The sequence below is a fragment of the Phyllobates terribilis genome, unplaced genomic scaffold, assembly GCF_046119375.1.
Source record: "Phyllobates terribilis strain yellow unplaced genomic scaffold, ASM4611937v1 Scaffold_162__1_contigs__length_4246735, whole genome shotgun sequence".
Classification (NCBI taxonomy): Eukaryota; Metazoa; Chordata; class Amphibia; order Anura; family Dendrobatidae; genus Phyllobates; species Phyllobates terribilis.
In genome coordinates this window covers 2,797,738-2,823,637 of record NW_027362922.1, presented here as the reverse complement: position 1 = coordinate 2,823,637, position 25,900 = coordinate 2,797,738, and the positions used below count along the sequence as shown (strand labels likewise).

The window sequence follows — 25,900 nt, the reverse complement described above, 5'->3', positions numbered from 1 at the left end:
CTGGCAGGTGGTGCAAATGGCCTTTTTGGGGTTATCAGCAGAGTCTTTAAAAAACAACCAGACTCGGGAAGACCTAACAGTTGCACTGGCAACTTCCTTTGTGTTGGTGTTACGGGGAACTGTTGCCTGCCTTCTGTCTGCGGCCACCACACTGCTTTTTCTTGCCTGTTGGGGTGTTCTGCCTCCCTCCCCGTGTGCTGCTCTCTTCTCTCTGCATCTCCTCCTGCCAGGTTGGGTCAGGTACTATATCATCCACCACCTCGTCTTCCACTTCTGCACCCTGGTCCTCCTGACTATCTGGCAATTGTGTCTCATTATCGTCCACCCCTTGTGACAGTTTCCCACCGTCGCCTTCGTGTGACCGTGGCTGCTCAAATATTTGGGCATCGCTACATGCGATCTCCTCTTGCCCCACTTCAAGTGGACCGGGCGAGAGGCCCGAATCTATAAATTGAAAAGTGAACAACTCTTCAGAGTGTCCAAGTGTGGGATCAGTTGTCTCCGGGCACGCGGCATGGTGGGAGGAAGGAGGTTCAGGGTGAGGAATATGCGGTCCAGACTCACTTGCCACTGAGACTTGACCATTTGGAAGACAGGGTGGTGGTGGCTAAGTGACTGGAAGCATTATCTGCTATCCAACCAATGACCTTTTCACACTGCTCTGCGTTCAATAGTGGTGTTCTGCAGTCCCCTATTAATTGGGAGAGGAAGGTGGAGCGAGAAGATGTGGGTGTTTGTTGCGGCACAATTTCAGCTTGCCCACGGCCTTGGCCTCTGCATGCACCATCACCATCACATCCAGTTGCCCCTTCTCTTGCCCATTTTAGCAAACTGGTGTCAATTGCAACAAAATTTTAATGGAGGCCAGAAATGGCAATATTTTCAGAGCAATTATATGTGATCCGTGTGACGGACAAACAGTTTTAAATAGCTGGACTTTTAGCGCTGTAATATGAAAAGGACCTGGCTGTATTCTGCAGTGCCAACAAGCAAATGGCGCAGATAAATGGTGTTCTCTGACTTGCTTTTTAAGCAAATAATGAGGATTAAGATCCAAAAAAAAATTATTCCTGGCCCCTGAGACCTGGGGCTATGTCTAGAATTGTCTAACAGCAGCAGACAGAACTGGAATGGAGCCTCTTGTGCTATTTGCACTGCAGTCTGCTATATACCCTGCCTGACTGATATCTCTGCAGATGGATTAGTCCTCAGAAGGACTGTTTGTTGAGATGGATATGTGTAACATACTTCTGTTCTCCCTACACTACCTAATAAACAAGCAAATCTCTCCCTAGCTCAGCAGCACCTCTCCCTACACTGTCTGATTCCGGAGTGACTGACGAGCGCAGCGGCCCCAGGTCTGATATAGACCTGATGACTCTGTGCGGCCAGCCAATCACTGTAATGCCACAACCAACATGGCTGCGGCATTACAATGAGTGGCAGGCAATCCCTGCATGTTCATTAGCTCGGTAAAGAGCAACAAACATGCAGGGAGGGGACTCGAGCTCCCGCCGAGCAACCCCGGAAATACTCAGCGAGCACCACCGAGCATGCTCGCTCATCACTAGTCTTCATGCATCAGGTCCATGTATTTAGCAGTACATGATTCATCTGCACTACCACAGACTGTAGAGACAAGGAGAAGAGGAAACCCTAGAGAATTAGTAGGGAGGTTTCCCCTCTAACTACAGAAGCCGGGCGAAGAGCGGCTCATCATTCAGCCCCATGCTATACCTGCATCCACCACCAGAGGGAGCCTAGGGAACAGACTTGGGTTATAGAGCCCATATATGAAATCCTATGCACAGGGCTCCCCCTACTGGTGGCTAGCAGCAATGCAAGACTAGAGTAAGCCACAGGAGCGCCAACATCGCGACATTACAGCTCCCAGCACGACAGTACCATCAGGACATAGGCGGGCATGCTGGGAGTTGTAGTTTCACGGCAGCGCTTGTCATGTAACGGAGGTAATAAGACGCCATACCACAAACCGCCCTCCACCAGCAGCGTAACAGGCAGGGAAGCCGGGAACGTATTCACAGACGGTTACTAGACACAGCCTGACAGCCGCTCCTGAGAGCGGACCGGGCACCGATAAAGAGCATGGCCGGGAAGCCGGAACCGCCGATACAGAACGCGGCTGTCATCAGCGCGTCCTGATTGGTCGCTGCCCCGGCACCTCTGTAATCTGATTGGATAATGGACGGGCCGCTCTTATTGGCTGGAGACACGTTACCTACTCGCCTGTAATAGCGCTATAATAGTCCTGTTATCACTGTACAGGGGAGGAGCTTGGCTGCGCTTTATAGGGGTTCGGGGGGTCATAGGATTTCATCCCTGGTGGGTCTCATCTGTTTTATCTTATGTAACGTAAATCTGTAGGCTCCAAGATACATAAAAGCACGGGGTTTCCTGTGTCCCTGCTGGGCTCTTGTGGTTATTCTCAGCTGGGGATACCCGTGTTACATTGTGGGGTCCAGCACAGAGTCTCGCAGTGTCTGCCAGTAAGGCTGTGTTCACACTGCGCCTCTCACAGGCTTATTCCGCCACAGAAAGCCCCTGAGGAAGCCGGAGGCCGCTGCCAGGAATAGACGGAGTCTCTGTACTCCCTCGCGGGTCCCATGGCGGCTCAGACACGTCTCTTATCAAACCGCAGAGAAGTGTCCGCTCCGTCCTCCCCTCCTCTCCGTCCTCAGCTCCGTCCTCTGTTTCGTCCTCCCCTCAGCTCCGTCCTCCGTTTCGTCCTCTCCTCCGCTCCGTCCTCAGCTCCTCTATCCTCCACTCCGTCCTCCCCTCCGCTCCGTCCTCCGCTCCTCTGTCCTCCGCTCCGCCCTCCCCTCCATCCTCCGCTCCGTCCTCTGCTCGTCCTTAGCTCTGCTCCGTCCTCCGCTCCGTCCTCCGCTCAGTCCTCTGCTCTTCCTCAGCTCCGCTCCATCCTCCGCTCGTCCTCCGCTCTGTGCTCCGCTCCTCTGTCCTCCGCTCTGTCCTCCGCTCCTCTGTCCTCCGCTCCGTCCTCAGCTCCGTCCTCCGTTTCGTCCTCCCCTCCTCTCCGTCCTCAGCTCCTCTATCCTCCGCTCCGTCCTCCCCTCCGTCCTCCTTTCCTCTGTCCTCCGCTCCAGCCTCCCCTCCGTCCTCTGCTCCGTTCTCTGCTCGTCCTCCGCTCTGTCCTCTGCTCCGTCCTCCGCTCTTCTGTCCTCCGCTCTGTCCTCTGCTCCGTCCGCGGCTCCGTCCTCTGCTCGTCCTCCGCTCTGTCCTCCGCTCTTCCGTCCTCCGCTCCTCTGTCCTCCGCTCCTCTGTCCTCTGCTCCGTCCTCCGCTCTGTCCTCCACTCCTCTGTCCTCCACACCTCCGTCCTCTGCTCCGTCCTCTGCTCGTCCTCCGCTCCTCCGTCCTCCTCTCTGTCCTCCGCTCCTCTGTCCTCCGCTCCGTCCTCTGCTCGTCCTCCGCTCTGTCCTCCTCTCCTCCATCCTCCTCTCTGTCCTCCTCTCCTCCATCCTCCTCTCTGTCCTCTGCTCCTCTGTCCTCCGCTCCTCTGTCCTCCGCTCCGTCCTCTGCTCCTCTGTCCTCCGCTCCGTCCTCTGCTCCTCTGTCGTCCGCTCCGTCCTCTGCTCCGTCCTCTGCTCGTCCTCCGCTCTGTCCTCCGCTCCTCCATCCTCCGTTCTGTCCTCCGCTCCGTCCTCCGCTCCGTCCTCCGCTCCTCTGTCCTCCGCTCCTCTGTCCTCCGCTCCTCTGTCCTCCGCTCCGTCCTCTGCTCCGTCCTCTGCTCGTCCTCCGCTCTGTCCTCCGCTCTGTCCTCCGCTCCTCCGTCCTCCGCTCCGTCCTCCGCTCCTCTGTCCTCCGCTCCGTCCTCTGCTCCGTCCTCTGCTCCGTCCTCTGCTCGTCCTCCGCTCTGTCCTCCGCTCCTCCGTCCTCCGCTCCGTCCTCCGCTCCTCTGTCCTCCGCTCCGTCCTCTGCTCCTCTGTCCTCCGCTCCGTCCTCCGCTCCGTCCTCTGCTCCGTCCTCTGCTCCGTCCTCGGCTCTGTCCTCCGCTCCTCCGTCCTCCGCTCCGTCCTCTGCTCCTCTGTCCTCCGCTCAGTCCTCTGCTCCGTCCTCTGCTCGTCCTCCGCTCTGTCCTCCGCTCCTCCGTCCTCCGCTCTGTCCTCCGCTCCTCCGTCCTCCGCTCTGTCCTCCGCTCCTCCGTCCTCCGCTCCGTCCTCTGCTCCTCTGTCCTCCGCTCAGTCCTCTGCTCCGTCCTCTGCTCGTCCTCCGCTCTGTCCTCCGCTCCTCCGTCTTCCGCTCTGTCCTCCGCTCCTCTGTCCTCCGCTCCGGCCTATACGGGACAAGGCAGGAGAAGGAGCAGAAGATGTTGGGGGGGTCTGGGCTTTTCCATTTGTTAATAAACCACAAGTGTCTCTTCATTATTTAGTGGAACGAGACCGAAAAACCACAATAAAGAAAACGCCACAAAAACCGTGAGAAAGGCTGTGTGACCACTATGCGTTTTTTAAGCATTTCCACAGCGGCAATTCCGCTGCAGAAACGCTTAAAAAAAACGCTTGGTAGAAGGTCTGCCATGTTCCCCAATGATGATCCGCATGTGCTGTGCACATGTTGTGGAAATTTTCGCTGTGGATTATCATTGCGGAAAAATCCGCAGCACAACCAATTATTTTGCGGAATCGAGGCGTTTTCGCCGCCATTGACTTGCATGGAATCCGCATCACTGCATCTGCACATGCGGATATCATGCGGTTCAATGCGCGGATGGTACCAGGGTTTGGAGAAGAGGAGACTCTCCTCCGGAATTGGGTACCATAGTATCTGTAAAAAAAAGAATAAAATCAAAAATATACATTATACTTACCTTCTGATGGCCCCCCGGTGTCCTTGTCCTGGCTTGCCGGCAGCTTGTGGTGGACTAAAAGGACCTGCGGTGACATCATTTAGTCATGTGACGGGTCACTCAACCTCTGACGTCGGCGGTCGCGTGACCCGTCACATGAGTAAATGACGTCATGGCAGGTCCTTTTAGTCCACCGCGAGCTGCCGGCAAGCCAGGACAAGGACACCGGGGGCCATCAGAAGGTAAGTATAATATTTATTTTTTACCATTCTTTAGGGTCACACTATATAAATCCATGTCGGTTGCATGGATTTATATAGTGTGACCAAGTTGTCAAGCACTTTCTAAGTGATGCTAAAATCGCTTGGAAAGCGCTTGTCAACCCGCATGCGGAAATGCATGTGAAGAACGTTTCATATCCGCATCTCCCTGGCAGGAAAATGCATGTACAATCCGCATGTACAATCCGCATGTACAATCCGCATGTACAATCCGCATGTACAATCCGCATGCGGTTTTTCTGCCAAGGAGATGCAGAAACGCTCAGGAAAAAATCCGGAGCATTTCTGCATCGTGGGCACATAGCCAAAAACTATAAAAAAAAGTCCTGGATAAACACTAAAGGGAAAATGCTCAGGAGACGACAGAAAAACACCCAAAAGAAGATTCAGGTAACGTCAGAGAGTCTAAGGAACGTGGTGTGAACATAGACCTGAGGCCGGAGACACTGAGGATTATACTGGGCTCTTCCAGCTAAACTCACTGCAGCAAAATCCACATAAACCTGCACTTCAGCTCTGCTTGTATACAGCTTATATATATCCTGTATACAGCTTGTATGTATCCTGTATACAGCTTGTGTATATCCTGTATACAGCATGTATGTATCCTGTATACAGCTTGTGTGTATCCTGTATACAGCTTGTGTGTATCCTGTATACAGCTTGTATGTATCCTGTATACAGCTTGTGTGTATCCTGTATACAGCTTGTATGTATCCTGTATACAGCTTGTGTGTATCCTGTATACAGCTTGTGTGTATCCTGTATACAGCTTGTATGTATCCTGTATACAGCTTGTGTGTATCCTGTATACAGCTTGTGTATATCCTGTATACAGCTTGTTTGTATCCTGTATACAGCTTGTGTGTATCCTGTATACAGCTTGTATGTATCCTGTATGCAGCTTGTGTGTATCCTGTATATAGCTTGTATGTATCCTGTATACAGCTTGTATGTGTCTTGTATGTATCCTGTATACAGCTTGTGTGTATCCTGTATACAGCTTGTATGTATCCTGTATACAGCTTGTATGTATCCTGTATGCAGCTTGTGTGTATCCTGTATACAGCTTGTATGTGTCTTGTATGTATCCTGTATACAGCTTTTGTGTATCCTGTATACAACTTGTGTGTATCCTGTATACAGCTTGTGTTTATCCTGTATACAGCTTGTATATATCCTGTATACAGCTTGTATATATCCTGTATACAGCTTGTGTGTATCCTGTATATAGCTTGTGTGTGTCCTGTATATAGCTTGTATGTATCCTGTATACAGCTTGTGTGTATCCTGTATACAGCTTGTATGTATCCTGTATACAGCTTGTGTGTATCCTGTATACAGCTTGTATGTATCCTGTATACAGCTTGTGTGTATCCTGTATACAGCTTGTGTGTATCCTGTATACAGCTTGTATGTATCCTGTATACAGCTTGTGTGTATCCTGTATACAGCTTGTATGTATCCTGTATACAGCTTGTGTGTATCCTGTATACAGCTTATGTGTATCCTGTATACAGCTTGTATGTGTCTTGTGTGTATCCTGTATACAGCTTGTATGCAGCTTATATGTGAATTGTAGGCAGATTCTGTGCCTCTTATATGTATCTTGTGTGCATCTTGTATGCTGCTTGTATGTAATGTCGTGGGAGCCCTTCCAAGAAGAGCTAATTTGGATTGAGATAACAAATTCTCTCTAAATCGGTCTGCCATTTTTGGTTCAAATTAGAGAAATAGAATCAATACGAAGCATCGGAGATAAGAGAATAACTCACAGCCAGTGTCTGAGTGCACAATTCTTGTCTGAGTCTCAGAAGCCCAGTCACATATATTTATTACAACAGAGATATGAAAAGGGGAATGTCTTTACAGGCTTTACATCACCTAATGCTGCAGATATTTTAATTGGGGAAAGAAAGCATTTTAATTGGAAATAACAAAATCGTAAATTATGGAAACATATGCAGTTGTCCTTGAAACTAAAATTAGCTCTATCCAATTAACTATACTTAAAAAAAACAGAGGAAAGTGTAACAGAAACACAGCTCTACTGTTATGATCTGCAACGTGAGCTGGGGAAAGCTGTCCCTACAGTAAGACTAAGCTGAATCCCTACGATGTAGCGGGCTGCCTGTTCCTAGCGAACAGACCCGCCTTAGTCCTCGGCTAGTCTGATCGAAGACCTATAGCATTAGGGGAGGGGTCCCTAAAAGAACTAAGTACTGGGACAAAAATTGGACACCTCCTAAACAGAGAAGTTGTTGCAGAACACAAAAGACAAACTGACAAAAAGGTACTAAAGGTCCCAGAAGGACCAAGCGAACTGACAGAGAAAGGCACCGAAGTACCTGGCTAGAGAAACAGTCAAACACTGAAGTCCAGCACAGCCAAAAGGGCGGAGCTGGAATATAAAGGCAGATCGTCATGTCACTGCAAAACACAAGATGGAAAAAACAAACAGGAGGGTTCTAACAGTACCCCCTATTTTATGAGAATCCTCCGGATCCTCCAGGTCCAGGCCTATCCGGAAAACTCCTGTGGAAAGCTCTGACTAGCCTAGGGGCAGAGACATCATCCGCCCTTACCCAGAAGTTATCATCGGGACCGAAACCTTTCCATGAGACAAGATACTGCAATCTCCCTCTATGCCATCTAGAATTCAAGATATGAGAAATTTCATATTCACCGTCTTCCACCACAGGTTTCCGGAACTGTGACAGTGGCATCCCTATCTGATACATCAGCCTTTTTCAACAAGGAAACATCAAACACAGGATTAATCTTCCAGGAAGTAGGGATATCCAACCTAACAGCAGACGGGTTAGCAACCTGAAGCACTTTAAATGGCCCCTCAAACTTAGGACCCAATTTTTTAGAGGGAATCCTCAACCGCAGGTTCTTTGAGGACAACCAAACCATGTCACCCACAGTAAACAAAACCTCCTTACGTTTCCTGTCAAAATACTTCTTGGACTTCTTGTTAGCCTCTTGAAGGTTGCAATGTACATTAGTCCAAACTCTCTCCAAATCACCAGAAAAATTCTCCCCCTCCGGCACCGCCGACCCCAATTTGGAGAACGAACCAAAAGACGGATGTCTCCCAGTACAACAAAAAAAAGGAGAACTCCCAGCAGAGGAGGATGTATGATTGTTAAGAGCAAATTCTGCGAGAGGCAGAAACTCAGACCACGCCTATTGATTGTCCGCCACAAAACAACGCAAAAACTGTTCAACATTCTGGTTCTTTCTTTCAGTCTGTCCATTAGACTCAGGATGATACCCAGATGAAAATGACAAATGGACTCCCAACCTGTCACAAAAAGCACGCCAAAAGCGAGCCACAAACTGAGGCCCTCTATCAGAAACAATATCGGTGGGAACGCCATGGAGCTTGACAATCTCCTTAACAAACGCCTTAGCGAGTGTCTTGGCGCAGGGCAACTTAATGAATGGAACCAAATGACACATCTTACTAAAATGGTCCACGACCACCCAGATGACAGTAAAACCCTCAGACACAGGAAGATCAGTAATGAAATCGATTGTGAGATGCGTCCAAGGCGCACTAGGAACCTCCAGAGGGCAAAGCAACCCCGCAGCAGGGGTATGTGAAGCCTTTGACCTGGCACACACAGTTCATTGACGCACCCACTTGATGACTTCCTTCTGCCATCCAGGCCACCAAAAACTGTGACTGATAAGTCTCTTAGTCTCCGAAATTCCTGGATGACCTGCCAACCGAGACTCATGACACTCCACAAACAAATCTCTCCTAAAGGCTTTAGGCACGAACAATCTCCCATGGGGAGTGTTAGATGGAGCATCATCTTGAGCTTTCAGAATCCCATTCTCCAAAACGGAGTCCAATGCCGCCACCACAACTCCTTTCTGTAAAATGCTCTCCTGCTCCTCGGCACCAACCATAGGAGAAAAACTGCGAGATAAAGCATCGGCTTTAACATTCTTAGTACCAGGGATATAGGAACCAGAAAAATGAAACAGAGAAAAAAAAAAAGCCCACCTAGCTTGACGGGCATTCAAGCGCTTGGCAGCATCCAGATAGATCAAATTCTTATGAACTGTGAAAACCTGAATAGCGCCTTCCAAAAAATGACGCCAATGTTCAAACGCGAGTTTAATAGCCAGCAACTCATAATTCAGTTCAGTTTCCGAAAATTTTTTCGAAAAGAAGGCACATGGATGTACTCCATCCTTGTTCTCCTGAGACAAAACTGCTCCGACCCCCACCGATGAAGCATCGACCTCGACCAAAAAAGGCTTGGTCTCATCAGGATGCATAAGGATAGGGGCAGAACTGAACCTCTCTTTGAGATACTCAAACGCTTCAATGGCCTCAGTAGTCCACTGGACCGTATTCGCACCTTTCCTGGTGAGATCGGTCAGAGGCTTAACAATTATAGAAAAATTCTTAATGAATTTCCTGTAATAATTGGCAAAACCCAAAAATCTCTGTATAGATTTCAAACCAATAGGCCTAGGCCATTCCTGCACAGCCTGAACCTTCACCGGGTCCATCTCAAAGCCCTCGCTGGAGACAATGTAGCCCAAAAAACTAATTCTCTGCATAGCGAACTCACATTTCTCCAGCTTAGCAAAGAGTGAATTATCACTCAACAACTGCAAAACTTCACGTACACTCTGCCAATGGGACTCTAGATTTGGTGAATAAATCAAAATGTCATCCAAATACACAACCACATTCTTACCAATCAAAGGTCTCAGGATGTCATTAATAAGGTTCTGAAAAAATGAAGGTGCATTGGTAAGATCAAAAGGCATCACCAGATTCTCAAAATGACCTACCGGAGTGTTAAAAGCAGTTTTCCATTCATCACCCTCCTTCACTCGTAACAAATTGTATGCCCCCCGGAGATCAATTTTAGAGAACCACTTGGCCCCCACCAACTGGTTAAACAAGTCAGGAATTAACGACAATGGGTAGGAATTGCGTACGGTAATCTTATTAATTTCACGAAAATCCAGACATGGACGTAAACTCCCGTCCTTTTTTTAACAAAGAAAAATCCAACTGCCAGAGGCGACTTAGAAGGTCTAATGTGACCAGCAGCCAGGCTAGTCTATGTACTCCTCCAAGGCCTTTCTTTCAGGAATAGTCAGATTAAATAAGCGACTCTTGGGAAGAGTAGCTCCAGGAACAAACTCAATGGCGCATTCATAATCCCTATGGGGAGGTAAAACTTGCGACTCCTCCTCTGAAAACACCCTCCAAAAATCCTGAATAGGTACAGGTAATTCCCCTTTTTCCACAGCCGCAATGCGACCATTACAACATCTATCATAGTACTTCGGACTCCCAAGACTTAATAACATTAGTAGACCAGTCCAGTAAAGGATTGTGTAGTTTTAACCAAGGCAAAGCTAAAACGACCGGAGAGGGTAAATTATCTAATACAACCAAGTCCAAATTTTCTTGGTGAACTCCATTGATAGTGAGGGGAAATGCAGCAACCTTGTGAGTAATACATTTCAAGGGAGTGTTATCAATTGCAATCACAGAAATAGGTGATGACAAAGGTTTGGATTCCAATTTAAGGTTTTCCAAAAACCCTTTATCAATCACATTAAGTGTTGAACCACAATCCACAAATACCTGAAATTCAATCAAATTTTCCTGCAAAGTAGTACTCCCTGAAAGAAATACTCCTGCGGAGCGTAAACAAGCAATACGGGTGTAACTGACCTTTTTTTTTTCTTTACTTAAACAAAGCTTATAATCCTTAATCAAATGGTCAGCTTTATCACAATAAAGACACAATCCCTCCGCGAACCTCCGGTCTCTTTCCTGAGAGCGGAGTGACATCGTCCCAACCTCCATCGTTTCTCCGCCGTCAGAGCAGATTTTCTGGGGACTAGGACCTGACGTTACAGGAGTTTTTACCTCATTAACCCTGGACCTCAGTCTCCTGTCCACACGAACAGCTAATTGCATGGCATCCTGCAGAGTCTCAGGTGCAGGGAATGCAATTAGCAGATCCTTAACCCTTTCACTCAGACCAGCAAGAAATAAACATTTCAGCGCAGGATCATTCCATCTGACTTCTAAAGCCCATCTCCTGAAGTGTGTGCAATAATTTTCAACATCACCTGACCCCTGATTCAAACGCCTGAGTTCTGCTTCAGCAGATGAGATTCTATCAGGATCGTCATATAAAAGACCCATAGCAGAAAAAACATTTTCAACAGACCTTAAACATGGATCATTAGGTTGGAGAGAAAAGGCCCACCCCCCCCAAGTGACATAATAAAAGCAATGCGCTGTGATTCATTCCCAGAGGAGCTTGGTCTCAAACAAAAAGATAACAAGCATTTTTAAAGGAAAAAAAAAATCTTGCTGTTTACCATAAAAAAACATCAGGCAGGCCTACCTTCGGTTCCACAAAATGCGCTCCAGGACAGCTACTCACGTGTTGCTGTAGCTCGGTCACCTCCAGAGACAATCCCTGCAAGCGTTGAGCCAAATCCTGGACAGAAACCATACTGATCCCCAAATTTCTTTCTTTTTAGTTTTTTGGGCTGGACTTACTGTTATGATCTGCAACATGAACTAAGGAAAGATAGGGGAAAGCTGTCCCTACAGTAAGACTAAGCTGAATGCCTACGATGTAGCGGGCTGCCTGTTCTTAGCGAACAGACCCGCCTTAGTCCTCGGCTAGTCTGATCGAAGACCTATAGCATTAGGGGAGGGGTCCCTAAAAGAACTAAGTACTGGGACAAAAATGGGACACCTCCTAAACAGAGAAGTTGTTGCAGAACACAAAAGACAAACTGACTAAAAGGTACTAAAGGTCCCAGAAGGACCAAGCGAACTGACAGAGAAAGGCACCGAAGTACCTGGCTAGAGAAACAGTCAAACACTGAAGTCCAGCACAGCAAAAAGGGCGAAGCTGGAATATAAAGGCAGATGGTCACGTGACTGCAAAACACAAGATGGAAAAAACAAACAGGAGGGTTCTAACATCTACACCCTGTGTTATCACTTTTATGAGTAAAACTTATAAATCTAATATTAAGAATATTAAGTTATTTAGATATATAGGTAGATTTAATTGTCTAAAATAATAATCAACGCAAAGTATAAATATTTACCACAATTCCTCCCTTTTTATGATTTACAGACAATTTATCCGTCAGCTACTTCCCCATGCTATGGGAGCATGGAGGGGACAAATCCCATTCACTGACAGATACCTTGTCCGCAAATCTCATCATAACAAATACACCAGTTCTAGCAGTTACATACACTAGTAATACCAACATTCATGTAAAGAAAGGGTAAATGAATATACTTTTATTCCCTATCCCCATTTCCACTATATGAGGTCTACCATTCGGTTGAATTGTCTGCAACTCTTGTATATAGGGAATGTTTGTGGACAGCATTTATACCTAGGTCACCATGCAGAAGTCTGAAGATTGCAGGCGTAAGGCGTGCTAAGGTGCAGGTTCCTTCTGCACCTGGGAGAAGCCATTTAGAGGCTGGGTGACCACATACTAGATATAAATCCTTGGCAATATGCAGGGTATGATGTCAGTGAGTCTCCCAAGACAACGTATATAAGTCAAAAGTCCTTGCATCAGAGGTTTCCTCCGTCGTAACTGGCAGTATCAAGTGTCTCTTTGTAGAAACAGCTATAGTTGAAAGCCTCATATGGGGTTAGGGGCACTGCGAGATATGGCATAGTATCAGAGGATATTGGGCTGTGGGTGCATATCCAGCAGTTCTTAGGACAGTCTTTAGAAACTATGTCTCGCAGCAGGACTTGGTGATACTTATCAGTTTGTTGTCCCAGTCCTCTCCTAGTACGTCATTGAGAGTTAGGGTTAGGGATGCAATTGCCATCAGAATGGTCGAAAGGGGCAGGGTCAGCTCTTCGGCCGGGAATCAGGACCTTTTCCAGTTGCTGGTGTTGATCTTTGCCTTGGAGCTTGACAGAAATAGCAGTGGTCAGTACTTAAAACGACTCACTGTATCTGGGTCCACTGGTCTCTTCATATGTCTCTTGACCACGACCCAGTCTCCTGGTACCAATGTGTGTGTGCCGCTTATACAGTTGGGGTCTGGAGGAAAGAACACGGTTAAAAGTAACAGTCAGATATTTGTGCAACTCCAAGACATATTCAGTGAGGGAACCATAGGAGGCTGCAGTTGCTGCGGGAAATACAACCGTCTTAGGGACGCCACCAAACAGTATTTCATCGGAGACAGCTTCTGTCTATACCTTGGGGCGGTCCTCACTGAATATAATGCAATGGGCAAGCAATCTACCCAGGACAAGTGTGTTTCCTGCATGCAATTCTGGATTTTTATCTTCAGGGCACTATTAAGGTGTTCCACATTCCCACTACTTTGTGAGTGATAGGGAACATGGAAAACCTGTTCGATCCCCAGAGTGGCCATGATCTGTTCCATCAGTTCTCTAGTGAAGTGTGTCTCTGTCACTCTCTATAGTTTGGCCACCCCATATCTGCAAACCACCTCATTTATCAATTTTCCTTTTTTCTTTTTTGTGTTAACTTTGGTCACGGCCCAAGCTTCAGCCAACCAAGGGAAGAGATTGGTGCATACCAGGACTTATTCATAAGTACCCACCTTAGGTAGCTGTATGTAGTCCTCCTGTAGTCTCTGAAATGGGTAATCTGGTTTTGGCGTTCATTTTGTGGGACCTTTGAATAGATCTACCGGGGTTATATTTTGCACAAACGAGACACACTTGGTAGCCGCATTCGGAAACCCTGGGGCGCACCGGTTTTGTAGCACCACTGCACACATAACACCATTTGAGTTGTGCACCGGAGGAATGTGCTAGGGCAGCCATCATGGGGAACACGCAGCGTGGGAGGCAAATCCTGGTGTTTACCTGCCATACCACTGACTCTGACCGTACAGCACCCGCTTTGGCCCATGCGTTCTGTTCGTGTTGGGGAGCCTGGGTCTGGAAGACCTGCAGCAGTTCACGATCAACGGCCACTGAGGCCGGTGCGGTGACAGTCTCCTCTGTGAAAAGGTAGCTTACCGCACTCTCGGTCACTGCGTCCCCTAGCGGGGCCGTGTCTGCTATGGCCAGTATTTCAGTCAGAGGTAGTTGTGCTGCTTCCTTAGCCGCCTGGTCGGCCAAGGCATTCCCTACAGCAAGGGGCGTTTGTTCCCGTGTGTGCGCCGGTAGCTGCCCTTCGGGTAATGGTGAGTGCTGTGGGTAGCTGCTCTACTGCCTCATAGGATTGCTAGCAGAGGTCAGAAAATTACGACTCCGCCAAATGGCGCCAAAATCATGTGCGACCCTTTAAAACATATCTGAAGTCTGAAAATACATAAATCTCTTTACCTTTTCCCAGATTACACGTTGCAGCGCGCGCCTTCAGCTCAGCCTCTGGCGCAGAGCAGCTGGAGAAGAGTGGTTCATGCATTACTGCCTTACCATTGTGGACTACTGCATGCCCGGTGATGAACCGTCCTTGTTCACTGTCCCGAGCTCTGGAACCATCTACAAAATACTCAGCAGAGGGGTTAGTGAGGGATACTAACAAGCCCTATGTCTCTGTGTTACACACACGCCGTTAGGTTCAGATAGGGCGAGACGGGTTTCAAAGCCCTATGTCTCTGTGTTACACACACGCCGTTAGGTTCAGATAGGGCGAGACTGGTTTCGTGAATTTGTTGGAATCCTGGGGAGATCGTTACTTTGGGCGACCAGAGGCTGCAGCTTCTCTCAGACACACGATAGATTCAGTTGCTGACCAGACACATCTGACAAGAGTCTTTTTCAACAGTTTAACAGTGGAATTTAATCTGAAGCACGGCCAGTACAATTCAGGAATATTACAACAACAATCTTCATTACAGTACAATTTAATAAAGCAGGCACAGTATCATCAGTCTCTTCAGTAGCATAATTCAGCACAGATTAGATCTCTTAGCAGCACACTTCTGTGCATACATAACCACAGTCTTTTCCTTCACAAGGACTCAAAAGTACACAGCATCCTTTATCCTGCATGGAGATGGAGGGAGGGTTTGATGAGGGACATTATCCTTGTGACATGATTCCTTTCAGTCTTATCTTTCTGCCCGATAATACTCTGCACTGTTAGTTCATGGCGTCTATCTGACCTGTGTTTAGCTTCCCTCCTGACCTGAATTCTATTTACTTGCCTTCCGTGAGATACAGATTACACACCACCTTTCTCTTCCACTCCAGCCAGAAAGTAAACAACTTCCCCACAATCCCCCTGGGGCACTGCTAAACACTCCCTGTCTCTTGTGACTCTGTTAACCCCTGTAGTTGCTGAATGCTTCTGGAGCACAACACTTACTGTCTCCTGTGCTTGTGTTACTTCTAATAGTTGCTGGATGCTTTTAAAGCAACAGCACTACTTCTGCATATCACACTCTTCCCTCCTTTTTGAATGTCGTCCTCGACATTAGTCTTAATTGGTCAATCTGACTAATTCTGAGACAGTGATGAAAGTTGAATAACTTTATATACAAATTGGCATTGTCCAATTGGTATAACATTCATAAACATTGATAACAACCTATTCTTATGACCTTTTTCTTGTAGGATGCCTGTAAGAAATAAACAATTAATACAATTAAAACAATCAGCATCTCTTCAGCTGGAGCTTTTCAAACGTCTTCAACCAGCTCTCTCTAACTAGGCTTTAACAGTTCTTTGTTTCTACAAAGTCTTTTAAGGCTATGTGCCCACGTTGCATTTATGAAGCAGAAAATTTCTGCTGCATAAATGCAAGTCCTCTCCCGGAAAAACGCATGCGGAATTCCGCACGCGTTTATCACGCATTTTTCGCGCGTTTATCACGCGTTTTCCACATGCGGAATTGCCTTGCGTTTTTTATGCATTGGACAAAGGCAATTCCGCTTGCGGAAACGCAAAATTAAATGACATGCTGCGGATTTTTGAACGCGGCATAAACGCTGCGGAAAAATCCGCAGCATGTGCATAGAACTTGCGGAATCCCATTGGGGACCATGGGGTGCGGATATACATGCGTTTTTCAAGCGTTTACGCTGCAGAAATTCCGCAGCATATACGCTTGAAAAATGCTACGTGGGCACACAGCCTAAGGAAAATCAAAGCATGAAAACAAGTCTTTCCACTACTACAGTATCTTCCATACTGCTTCTCGGTGGTGAATACCACTCAAGTGGGCTTACCTGGTCCGCCGCCATAGATACTTGTTTCTAGTTGACAGTCCTTGGCACTTGACTTGGTTCACCAAGTGTCTCATACGTCAGCATCACGGGCCTCCTCACTTCTCGAGTGGACATCCTCCTTGTGAGTTGTTCCTCAGACACCCGGGGTTCTTAGGTCACAGGAATTTCTTCCTCCGCACTCCTTTCCCATGCTTCCTCAGATGCTCTTGGACCTGCCTATGTAAGTTCCTGTACTTCTCCTAAATCGCTTGTTTCCGCACGATCTGGTAATTCCACTCCTCATGAGTGTCGATCGTTCTCTTCAGGGGCCGATGTTCGATCATCAGATCTGAATTGGACTTCATCTGTACTCCTTGGAACGAACTCTGGAACCTCAGGACTTAATTCACTTTCCTGAGGATGGTACATCCCTCTCCTTGCCGGTCCGAGAAATACAACGGTGTGTTCTTCTCCATCGAAACTTTCAAGGTCACTATCCACCTCCGGAGCTTCAGTCTGTGGTGGTCCCTTAGTTGATCGCGGACCATGTCAGTCTACTTCTGGGAAGTCTTGTTGTGGTGGGAGATAATCACAGGGTAATAGTAAATTCCAGTGGACTATTCTATTTTTCTTTTCTCCCGTTTCCAATCGGATTTCATACACTGAGCTGTCATCAGCTTTCCTCCTTACGACCACATACACCTTGTCTTCCCAGTACGAACGAAGTTTTTCTGGACCACCTTTCTCACGTACGCTCTTGACTAGCACCCGGCTTCCCGGTGCCAATTCTGCTCCATAACATTTTTGATCATAGTACTCCTTACTCCTGCTCTGTCCTTGCGTAACCACTTTGGACGCTATGTTGTATGCCTCTGCCATCCGTTCCTTCCATTTCCGAACGTACTCCGGATATGTTCTGTAAGTCTCTTACACCCGAGTTTCGAACATGATGTCGATTGGCAGTCTTGGCGATCGTCCATACAATATGAAAAAGGGTGAGTAACCCGTTGCATCGCTCTTTGTACAGTTATAGGCATGTACCACTTTTGACAGAGAACTCTTCCAGTTTTTCTTCTCATCAGCTGCTAAAGTGCGCAACATCGACAATAATGTCCGGTTAAAACATTCCACTTGTCCATTACCCTCTGGGTGATAGGGCGTTGTGTGGGATCTCTGAATTCTACAGTACTTTCCTAGCTTGTCAAAGAGCTGGTTCTCAAATTCTCTTCCTTGGTCGTGGTATAACCTCGTAAGGAACCCAAACCTCAAGACAAAATCATTGAAGATCTTCTCTGCCGCTGTTCGACCCGATTTATTGGTGGTGGCATATGCTTGAGCAAATCGAGTGAAATGTTCCATCACCACCAAGATGTATTCGTAACCACCCTTGCACATCTCGAGATGTAGAAAGTCTATTGAGACCATCTCAAACAGGTATGTAGTTTGGATGTTGCCCATAGGTGCCCGGGTTGATGTGTTGGGACGTTTATCTTTCAGACACCAACACTCCCTGGTCACGTACGTCTCAATATCTCTCTGCATGTACGGCCAGAAGAAATGTTCACGGATCAAATTTGTTGTCCTTTCCACTCCCAGGTGTCCCATGTTTTCATGGAGCTCTTTGAAGACCAACCTACGGAATACTCTGGGTAGTACCAACTGCCGGTTTTGTCCTCCTTTACGATACAGGATACCATCTTCACTGAGGTAGAGCTTCGTCCATTCTGTAATTAAAACAGATACTGCTGGTGACTCATTGTCGCTTTCCTGTTTACTTGCAAATCGATTTTGATCCACATAAAGTAGTATTCTACCAATTATCTGATCTTCCCGTTGTGCTCTACGGATTTTCCCTTTTGGTAGTTGTTGAATAGACAAGGGGTGATCTTGTTCTCTCGCTTTTATGGTGGTCAACGGACACCACAATGGTGTATCTTCCTCCTGATAAGCTTGTATAGTAGTGCTCTGAATTGCTTCTGTCATGGTTCCACTCCTCACTGTGTGTGGGACGCAGCTGCTCACAGCTCAGCCGTCCAATCTTGTACAGGGGCGTGCTGGAGCTGTCAGTACTGTGATTGACAGCTCGACCGTCAAATGTGGTACAGGGGCATGCAATAGCTCAGTGTGGTGATTGACAGCTTGGCTGTCCAATCTTAGACTGGGAAGCACTGGCTATCTTCAGGTGTTCATTATCCCAGGTTAATGTCTAGCTACTTAACTGAGCTGTTTGTCACAGATCTCTGCCAGACGTACATTCAGCTAGTGTGTGGTTTGTTCTCTGTGCCTTGTTCTGTTTATTGATCTTCTACTGCCTGACCTTGGACCTTGTTCTGACCATCCGTCTGTTTAACCCCTTCTGCTCTGATCTGCTGTCCTCGTGGAATTCTGACCAATGGTATGTTACCTGACTAAGCCTTTGCCTCTTCCCTCTGTTTATGACGTACTGTCCTGGCTTTGACTCCGGTCTCCTTGACTATCGCGTCTCACGGCCTGGCCGTGAAAAGTGACTCAGCGTCACATTATGTCTGGCCCATACGTTTTTCTTTTTCGCCAGTATGGAGACTGTCCACACTTTCTGTGATCAGGTGGCGAATCTGAAGCAGATGACTCAGGATCTGGCTAAGGAATGCCAGAGTCTGGAGTTATCACAATGTCAGTTGCAGGGTCAGATAACTAATTTAATGAAGACCTCCCATAGCCCTCCACTGTCGGCAGTGGCTGTGACGTCAGTATCCTCTGATGTACAGTTGGTCTCTCCCGAACCTGTAATAGCCCTCCCTGATAAATTTTCTGGAGAGAAAGGCCAGTTTAGACTTTTTAGAGAGAGCTGTAGGTTATTTTTTACCCTGCTCCCCCGATCATCAGGGGAGGAGTTCCAGCGGTTGGGAATAATCATGTCCGTACTGTGAGGGGGCCCTCAGACCTGGGCATTTTCCTTGTCCCCACAAGCCCAGAACGGTTTTCTGTTGACGCCTTCTTTGACATTTTAGGACTAATATATGACGAACCCGACAGGATCCAGGTCGCTGAGGCTAAGATCACGAACCTGGCACAAGGGGGTCGCACAGCTGAGGACTACTGTACTGAGTTACGGCAGTGGTCCACTGCAGTTCTGTGGAATGATGCAGCTCTCAGGTGCCTGTTCCACAAAGGCCTTTCCGAAACCCTTAAGGACGGCCTGGTCCTGCATGATGCCCATTGTTCTCTGGCGGAGGCCATGACCCAGGCCATACTAATGGACCATAGAATCCGTGAGAGGCGGGATGAAGAGCAGGCTGCCCATTATTCTTCCCCGGAGCAGGTCCATTTACCGGAGGTGGAGCCATCAGAGATTAGAGTCGCCACTCTTCGTGTGGTAGAGAAAAAACATGGACAAGATCTTGGACGCTGTACTCTGTACTGTGGTCTCTCTGGACATTTTGTCAAGAATTGCCCTACTCCTCCTCAGGCTGGCAAACCAGCAGGAGAACGTTTGAGTCTGGGTGATGGAAAAGGAGGTCACCCAGACTCCCAGGTACCTTTTTCTTTCTCTACTAAAGTACTGATAAATACTGTGTTATCCTTCGAGAACCAGGTGTTATCAACATTGGCGTTCATTGACTATGGGTCTGCTGCTAACTTTATTGATTCGGGACTGGTTCGGAAGTTAGGGTTAGGGACAGTTAGTTTAGAAAGACCCATGCAAATCTTCGCCCTTGACAAGACACCATTATCCCGGAATTTGGTCAAGAAGGCAACGGTGGATTTCACGCTTCAAGTAGGCGCTCTCCACTCTGAATGCATCTCATGTTTTGTATTGGATAATTTGCCTGCTGGGTTGGTACTGGGGCTTCCATGGCTGCAGATTCACAATCCTGTGATTGATTGGTGTCAGAGGGAGATTGTTAAATGGAGCTCCAATTGTTGCAAGAAATGTCTAAAAACTGTACAAATATGTTCCGCCAGTCTGAAGGGTCTGCCGGGGTACCTGAAGTACTTCGGAGATGTGTTCTCGGAGAAAGAGGCGGAGATACTACCTCCCCATCGTCCTTATGATTGTGCTATTGATCTTATTCCTAGTGCCAAATTGCCTAAAGCTCGCCTTTACAATTTGTCTGGGCCTGAACGGACCGCCATGAAAGAATATTATATTGAAAGATTACGGAAGGGTCATATCTGTCCTTCCTCCTCTCTGGTAGCTGCCGGATTTTTCTTCGTAAAAAAGAAAGGTGGGGTCTCCGTCCTTGCCTCGATTTCTGAGAACTAAAGAAAATCACGGTTAAAAATACTTACCCACTTACACTCATTCTCGACCTATATAATCATCTTCTAGGGGCCAGGGTGATTTCTAAACTTGATCTTAGAGGGGCTTACAATTCGATACGCGTCCGGGAGGGTGATGAGTGGAAAACGGCTGTTACGGATCCGGGTGGTGGAACCTCTGTGCTTTGATGCAAGGAGGGACCAGAGGGGCGTAACTAAGTGCCTACTCGAACCGACCCAGGTCACACGGCGGCTTAGTCAACTCCCTGAACCAAGGAGAGACTGGGCAGGTGAACCAGATGACACTCTGGGACCGACCTTGTGTGAGAGCAGGTGACTCCCACGGGTCAGATGACAGGAGCTGACCGGTACAGCGGATGAGCACGGCAGGTAGCAGGCGGGTACGGAAGATAGCCAGACAGGTACTCTGGGCAAATGAGCAGGTGGGTAAGGCAGATAGCCAGACAGGTACTCCGGGTTAATGAGCAGGCGGGTACAGCAGGTAACTTGGCAGGTGCTCCGGGTAGGCAGGCGGGCATGGCAGGTAATCTGGCAGGTGCTCCAGGTAGGCAGGCTGGCGGGCATGGCAGGTAACTGGCAGACTAGCGGGCACAGCTGATAGACAGACTGGCGGGCAGGACTGTAGACAGACTGGCGGGCAGGACTGTTAGACAAACTGGCTGGCAGGACTGTTAGACAGGCTGGCGGGCAGGGAACCTGAGGGCCGAGGAGAGTGTTAGCACACAATCAACAACCTTGCACAGGCACCTCCATTTTGGAGGAGGTGCTTAATATAGGGGCAGTCCTCGGGCCATTGGCCAGGGACTCTTTAGAATGCCGTACGGCCCCTTTAAAAGGGAGCGCGCGTGCGCACCCTAAGCACACGGCCTGGGAAGCTGCGTGCAGTGCGCGCCTTAGCAGTGGGAGAACAGGAAGACACTGGGACCGCGACGGCGAGGGGAACGGCGTCTCTGCCCGGCAGGAGGCAGATACGCCGGTGCTACGACAGCGTTTCTAACGTCGTAGGGTCTGTTTGAAAACCTTGTCATACCATTTGGGTTGTCCAATGCATCTGCTATGTTTCAAAATCTTATGAATGATATTTTCTCTGTTTGCATTGGAAGATATGTTATGATTTACCTGGATGATATTCTAATTTTCTGTCCAGACTTGGATTCTCATCAGGAACATGTCCGGGTTGTGTTACAAAGGTTAAGGGACAACTCCTTGTTTGCTAAATCAGAGAAATATGTTTTTTCTGTTCAGGAAATTTCATTCTTGGGGTTCATCTTGTCAACAGAAAGGTTTAAGATGGACCCTGGGGAGGTACAGGCCATAATTGACTGGGTTCAGCCTCGTGATCTTAAGGCTTTGCAACGAGTTCTGGAATTCGCCAACTATTATAGGAAATGTATCAAGGGTTTCTCTCAGATTGCTAAACCTCTTACTGACCTGACATGTAAGGGGACTAATCTCAAGGTATGCTCACTGAGTGCTATCAGGGGTTTTGAAAATTTACAAGAGTGTTTCATGTCTGCCCCCATTCTGATCCAACCAGATCTCCAAGAACCATTCATTGTAGAGGTGGATGCTTCGGAGGTCGGAGTACTGGTGGTTTTGTCGCAGGGGCCTAAAACTCTGACTAACTTGCGTCCATGTGCTTTTTTGTCTAAGAAATTTTCGCCGGCGGAAAGAAATTATGATGTTGGGAATCGTGAGTTACTTGCTATAAAATTAGCCTTTGAGGAATGGAGGCATTTTTTTGAGGTAGCGGTTCATCCAGTTACTGTGGTCACTGATCACAAGAATCTAGCCTATATTGAGTCAGCTAAAAGGTTAACTCCCAGACAGGCCAGATGGTCCTTGTTTTCCTCAAGGTTTAATTTTTCGATTACATTCAGACCGGGGTCTAAGAATGTGAAAGCTGACATATTGTCTCGTAGCTTCGATCCAGTTTCTCCTCCAGAACCTCCATCCTCCATTAATTATTCCTCAGGGTATTGTGGTTTCTATGGTAACCTCAAAATTGGAGGAGGAGATCCGTAATGCCCAGTCATTAGCTCCTCCTGCTACTCCAGGGTCTAAATTATTTGTGCCTTTGTATCTAAAATTACATGTGTTACAGGAATTTTATGATTCCGTTTTCAGTGGTCATCCTGGGGTTACTGCTACACGGAAAGCCATTGCCAGACTTTTTGGTGGCTGTCCATGCATAATGATATCAAAGTTTTGTATCTGCTTGTGAGGTCTGCGCACGCTCTAAAGTCAGTCAAAGCCGGCCGGGGAATTGGCTCAATTGCCAATTCCAGAAAGACCATGGACTCATTTGTCCATGGATTTCATCACAGATTTGCCTCTGTCTGATGGGAAAACTGCTATCTGGGCGGTAGTGTAGCATCGGCGTCTCTGCCTCCTGCCCGGCAGAGACGCCGTCACCTTTGCCGCCGCGGTCCTGCTCCGGTGTCTTCTGGCCTCCCTGCAGCTGCTGCTGGTGCACGCAGCCTCCCTGGCTCTGTGCTTAGGGCGTGCGTGCGCGCTCCCTCCCTCTTAAAGGGGCCGCGCGCGCCTTCCTAAAAAGTCCCCGGCCAATGGCCGGAGGACTTCCCCTATATAAGGCACCTCCTCCAATTTGGAGGTGCCCGTGCAAGGTTGTAGCTTTGTGTTTGATACTCTGCTTCAGCCCTCAAGTCCCGCTGCTAGCCTGACTACAAGTTCAGCCCGCCAGCCAGACTACAAGTCCAGCCCGCCAGCCTGACTACAAGTCCAGCCCGCCAGCCTGACTACAAGTCCAGTCCGCCAACCTGACTTTAAGTCCAGTCCGTCTGCTTGTCTACTCTCCAGCCCGACAGTCTGTCTACAGTCCAGTCCGCCAGTCTGTCTATGGGCTCTGTCCGCCTGCTTACCTGGAAGCACCTGCCCGTTACCTGCCGTGCCTACCAGCCAGCCTACCTGGAGGCTCCTGCCTGTTACCTGCCGTGCCTGCCAGCTCGCTTACCTAGAAGCACCTGCCTTTTACCTGCCTTGCCTACCAGCCAGCCTACCTGGAGGCTCCTGCCTGTTACCTGCTGTGCCTGCCAGCTCGCTTACCTAGAAGCACCTGCCTGTTACCTGCCGTGCCTACCAGCCCGCTTACCTAGAAGCACCTACCTGTTACCAGCCGAGCCTACCGGCCCGCCTACCTGGAGACTGCTGCTTGTTACCTGCCGTGCCTGCCAGTCCGTCTGCCCGGGTCACCCGTAAGCCTGCCAGCCGTGCTCATCTGCTGTACCGATCAGTCCCTGCCTTCTGACCCGTGAGAGTCACCTGCTCTCATTCAAGGTCGGTCCCCAGAGTAGCACCTGGTCCCTCTGCTCGGTCCTTCCCTGGTCACGGAGTCAATTGAGCCGCCGTACGGCCTTGGTCGGTCCGAGTTGATACCTAGTTACACCCCTCTGGTCCCTCCTTGCACTGCAGCACAGAGGTTCCACCACCCGGATCCGTAACAGTTTGCACGGGCCATGGAACCCGGTGGCCCCCAGGCCCCTTCACTTGCTGACCTGTACCAGGAGGTTTCTCGTCAGAGATCCCAACAGGAAACCATCCTGACCTACCTGCGGTCTGTCAACACTCGCCTGGACACGCTGCCTGTCCCACCTGTGTCCGCCTCAAGTCGAGCGTCACCCACTCTGGCAGCGCCGCAACCTACCAATACCACGGCATCCAGCTTAGGACCCCGGCTTTCTGCGCCTCCTCATTTTGGAGGTGACCCCGTCCTATGTCGGGGCTTTCTGAACCAGTGCACACTGCACTTTGAACTTCTGCCACATCAGTTTCCCTCCGACCGGGCCAAGGTGGCGTTCATCATGTCTCACCTCACCAGGGAAGCATTGGCATGGCTAAACCCTCTATGGGAGAGAGGGGATTCCCTGGTGTCCGATCTTCCGGCCTTCCTCACTACCTTCCGGAAGGTCTTCGATGAACCCGGACAAAGGATCTCTACTGCCTCCTCATTGCTACCTCTCCGCCAAGGGAGTCTCACCGTGGCACAGTATGCCATATGGTTCCATACCCTCGCTTCTGAGCTTGCCTGGGACAACGAGGCCCTGGTGTCCACCTTCTGGGAGGGCTGTTCCGGTCGGATTAAGGACGAGTTAGCCGGCCGGGACGTTCCTACCACCCTGGATGACCTGGTGTCGCTAGAAACCCGAATTGATCGCCGTTTCCTAGAACATGCTAAGGAGACTACCCGGGAGAGAAGATTTCCTCGTCTTGCTCCTGCTTTCCAGAAACCGGTCTCTCAATCAACAGCTCCCCGGGCACGCTCGCCCAAACCTATGCAGATCGACCAGACCAAGGTGGTCAAATCTCGCCAAGAGACACGCCGAGCCGGGGGGAGCTGTTTCTACTGTGGTAGTAAGGAGCACCTGATCCGTTCCTGCCCGGTGAAGCCGGGAAACTCCAGTGTCTAGGACCACTCGAAGAGGTCGTCCTAGGCAAAAGTAAATCCTCTCCATTTTTGACTTTATCCGTCTCTATCTCCTGTGGAGAGAACCACTTCTTCGAAACCGCACATCTGGATTCCGGAGCCGCTGGGAATATCGTATCCCAGTCCCTTGTAGAGAAGTATCAGATTCCTACCAAACCTCTGGCCGAACCATTGGCAGTCACTTCCGTGGATGGAAGACTCCTTCCGGTGACCATCTTGCTCATCACTGAGCCTGTAACCCTGCAGGTGGGAATGCTGCACTCAGAGAGGATTTCCTTCCATGTGCTTTCCGGACTCTCTCACCCCCTTTTGCTAGGTCTACCCTGGCTACAGAAACATGAACCCGTTCTGAATTGGCAATCCGGTGAGGTGCTCCAATGGGGGCAGGATTGCCATGAGATCTGTCTGATTCCGGTTTGCCCGGCTCGACCCCAGTTGACTCCGACTAATTTACCTGGTCTTCCGGCACCCTACTGGTCCTATGCTGATGTCTTCGACAAGAAGGAGGTAGAGACTCTGCCACCCCATAGGCCATATGATTGCCCTATCGACCTGATACCCGGTGCCACTCCACCCCATGGGTGTATCTACCTGTTGTCGTTGGCCGAAACTCGGGCCATGTCGGAGTACATCGAAGAAAATCTGGCTAGGGGTTTCATCCGGAAATCTTCCTCCCCGGCTGGAGCCGGATTCTTCTTCGTTAAAAAGAAAGACAGTTCACTACGTCCATTTATCGATTATAGAGGACTCAACCAAATCACTGTCAAAAACAAATACCCCCTGCCGCTCATCTCTGAGCTGTTCGACCGCCTTAAAGGCGCGAAGATCTTCACCAAGCTCGATCTTCATGGGGCGTATAACCTGGTCCGGATCCACCAAGGAGACGAGTGGAAG

At 48.8% G+C, this 25,900-nt stretch overlaps 1 protein-coding gene across 1 annotated transcript in view; it reads right to left on the bottom strand.

The window, feature by feature from the left end:
• LOC141207887 (securin-like) overlaps window positions 1–16,335 on the bottom strand; it is a 36,702-nt gene extending 20,367 nt beyond the window's left edge. The window contains exon 1 of the mRNA XM_073664452.1: window positions 16,321–16,335. Coding sequence (XP_073520553.1) covers window positions 16,321–16,335 — 15 coding nt within the window. The remainder of the gene's footprint in view (window positions 1–16,320) is intronic.
• Window positions 16,336–25,900: the final 9,565 nt, after the last annotated feature.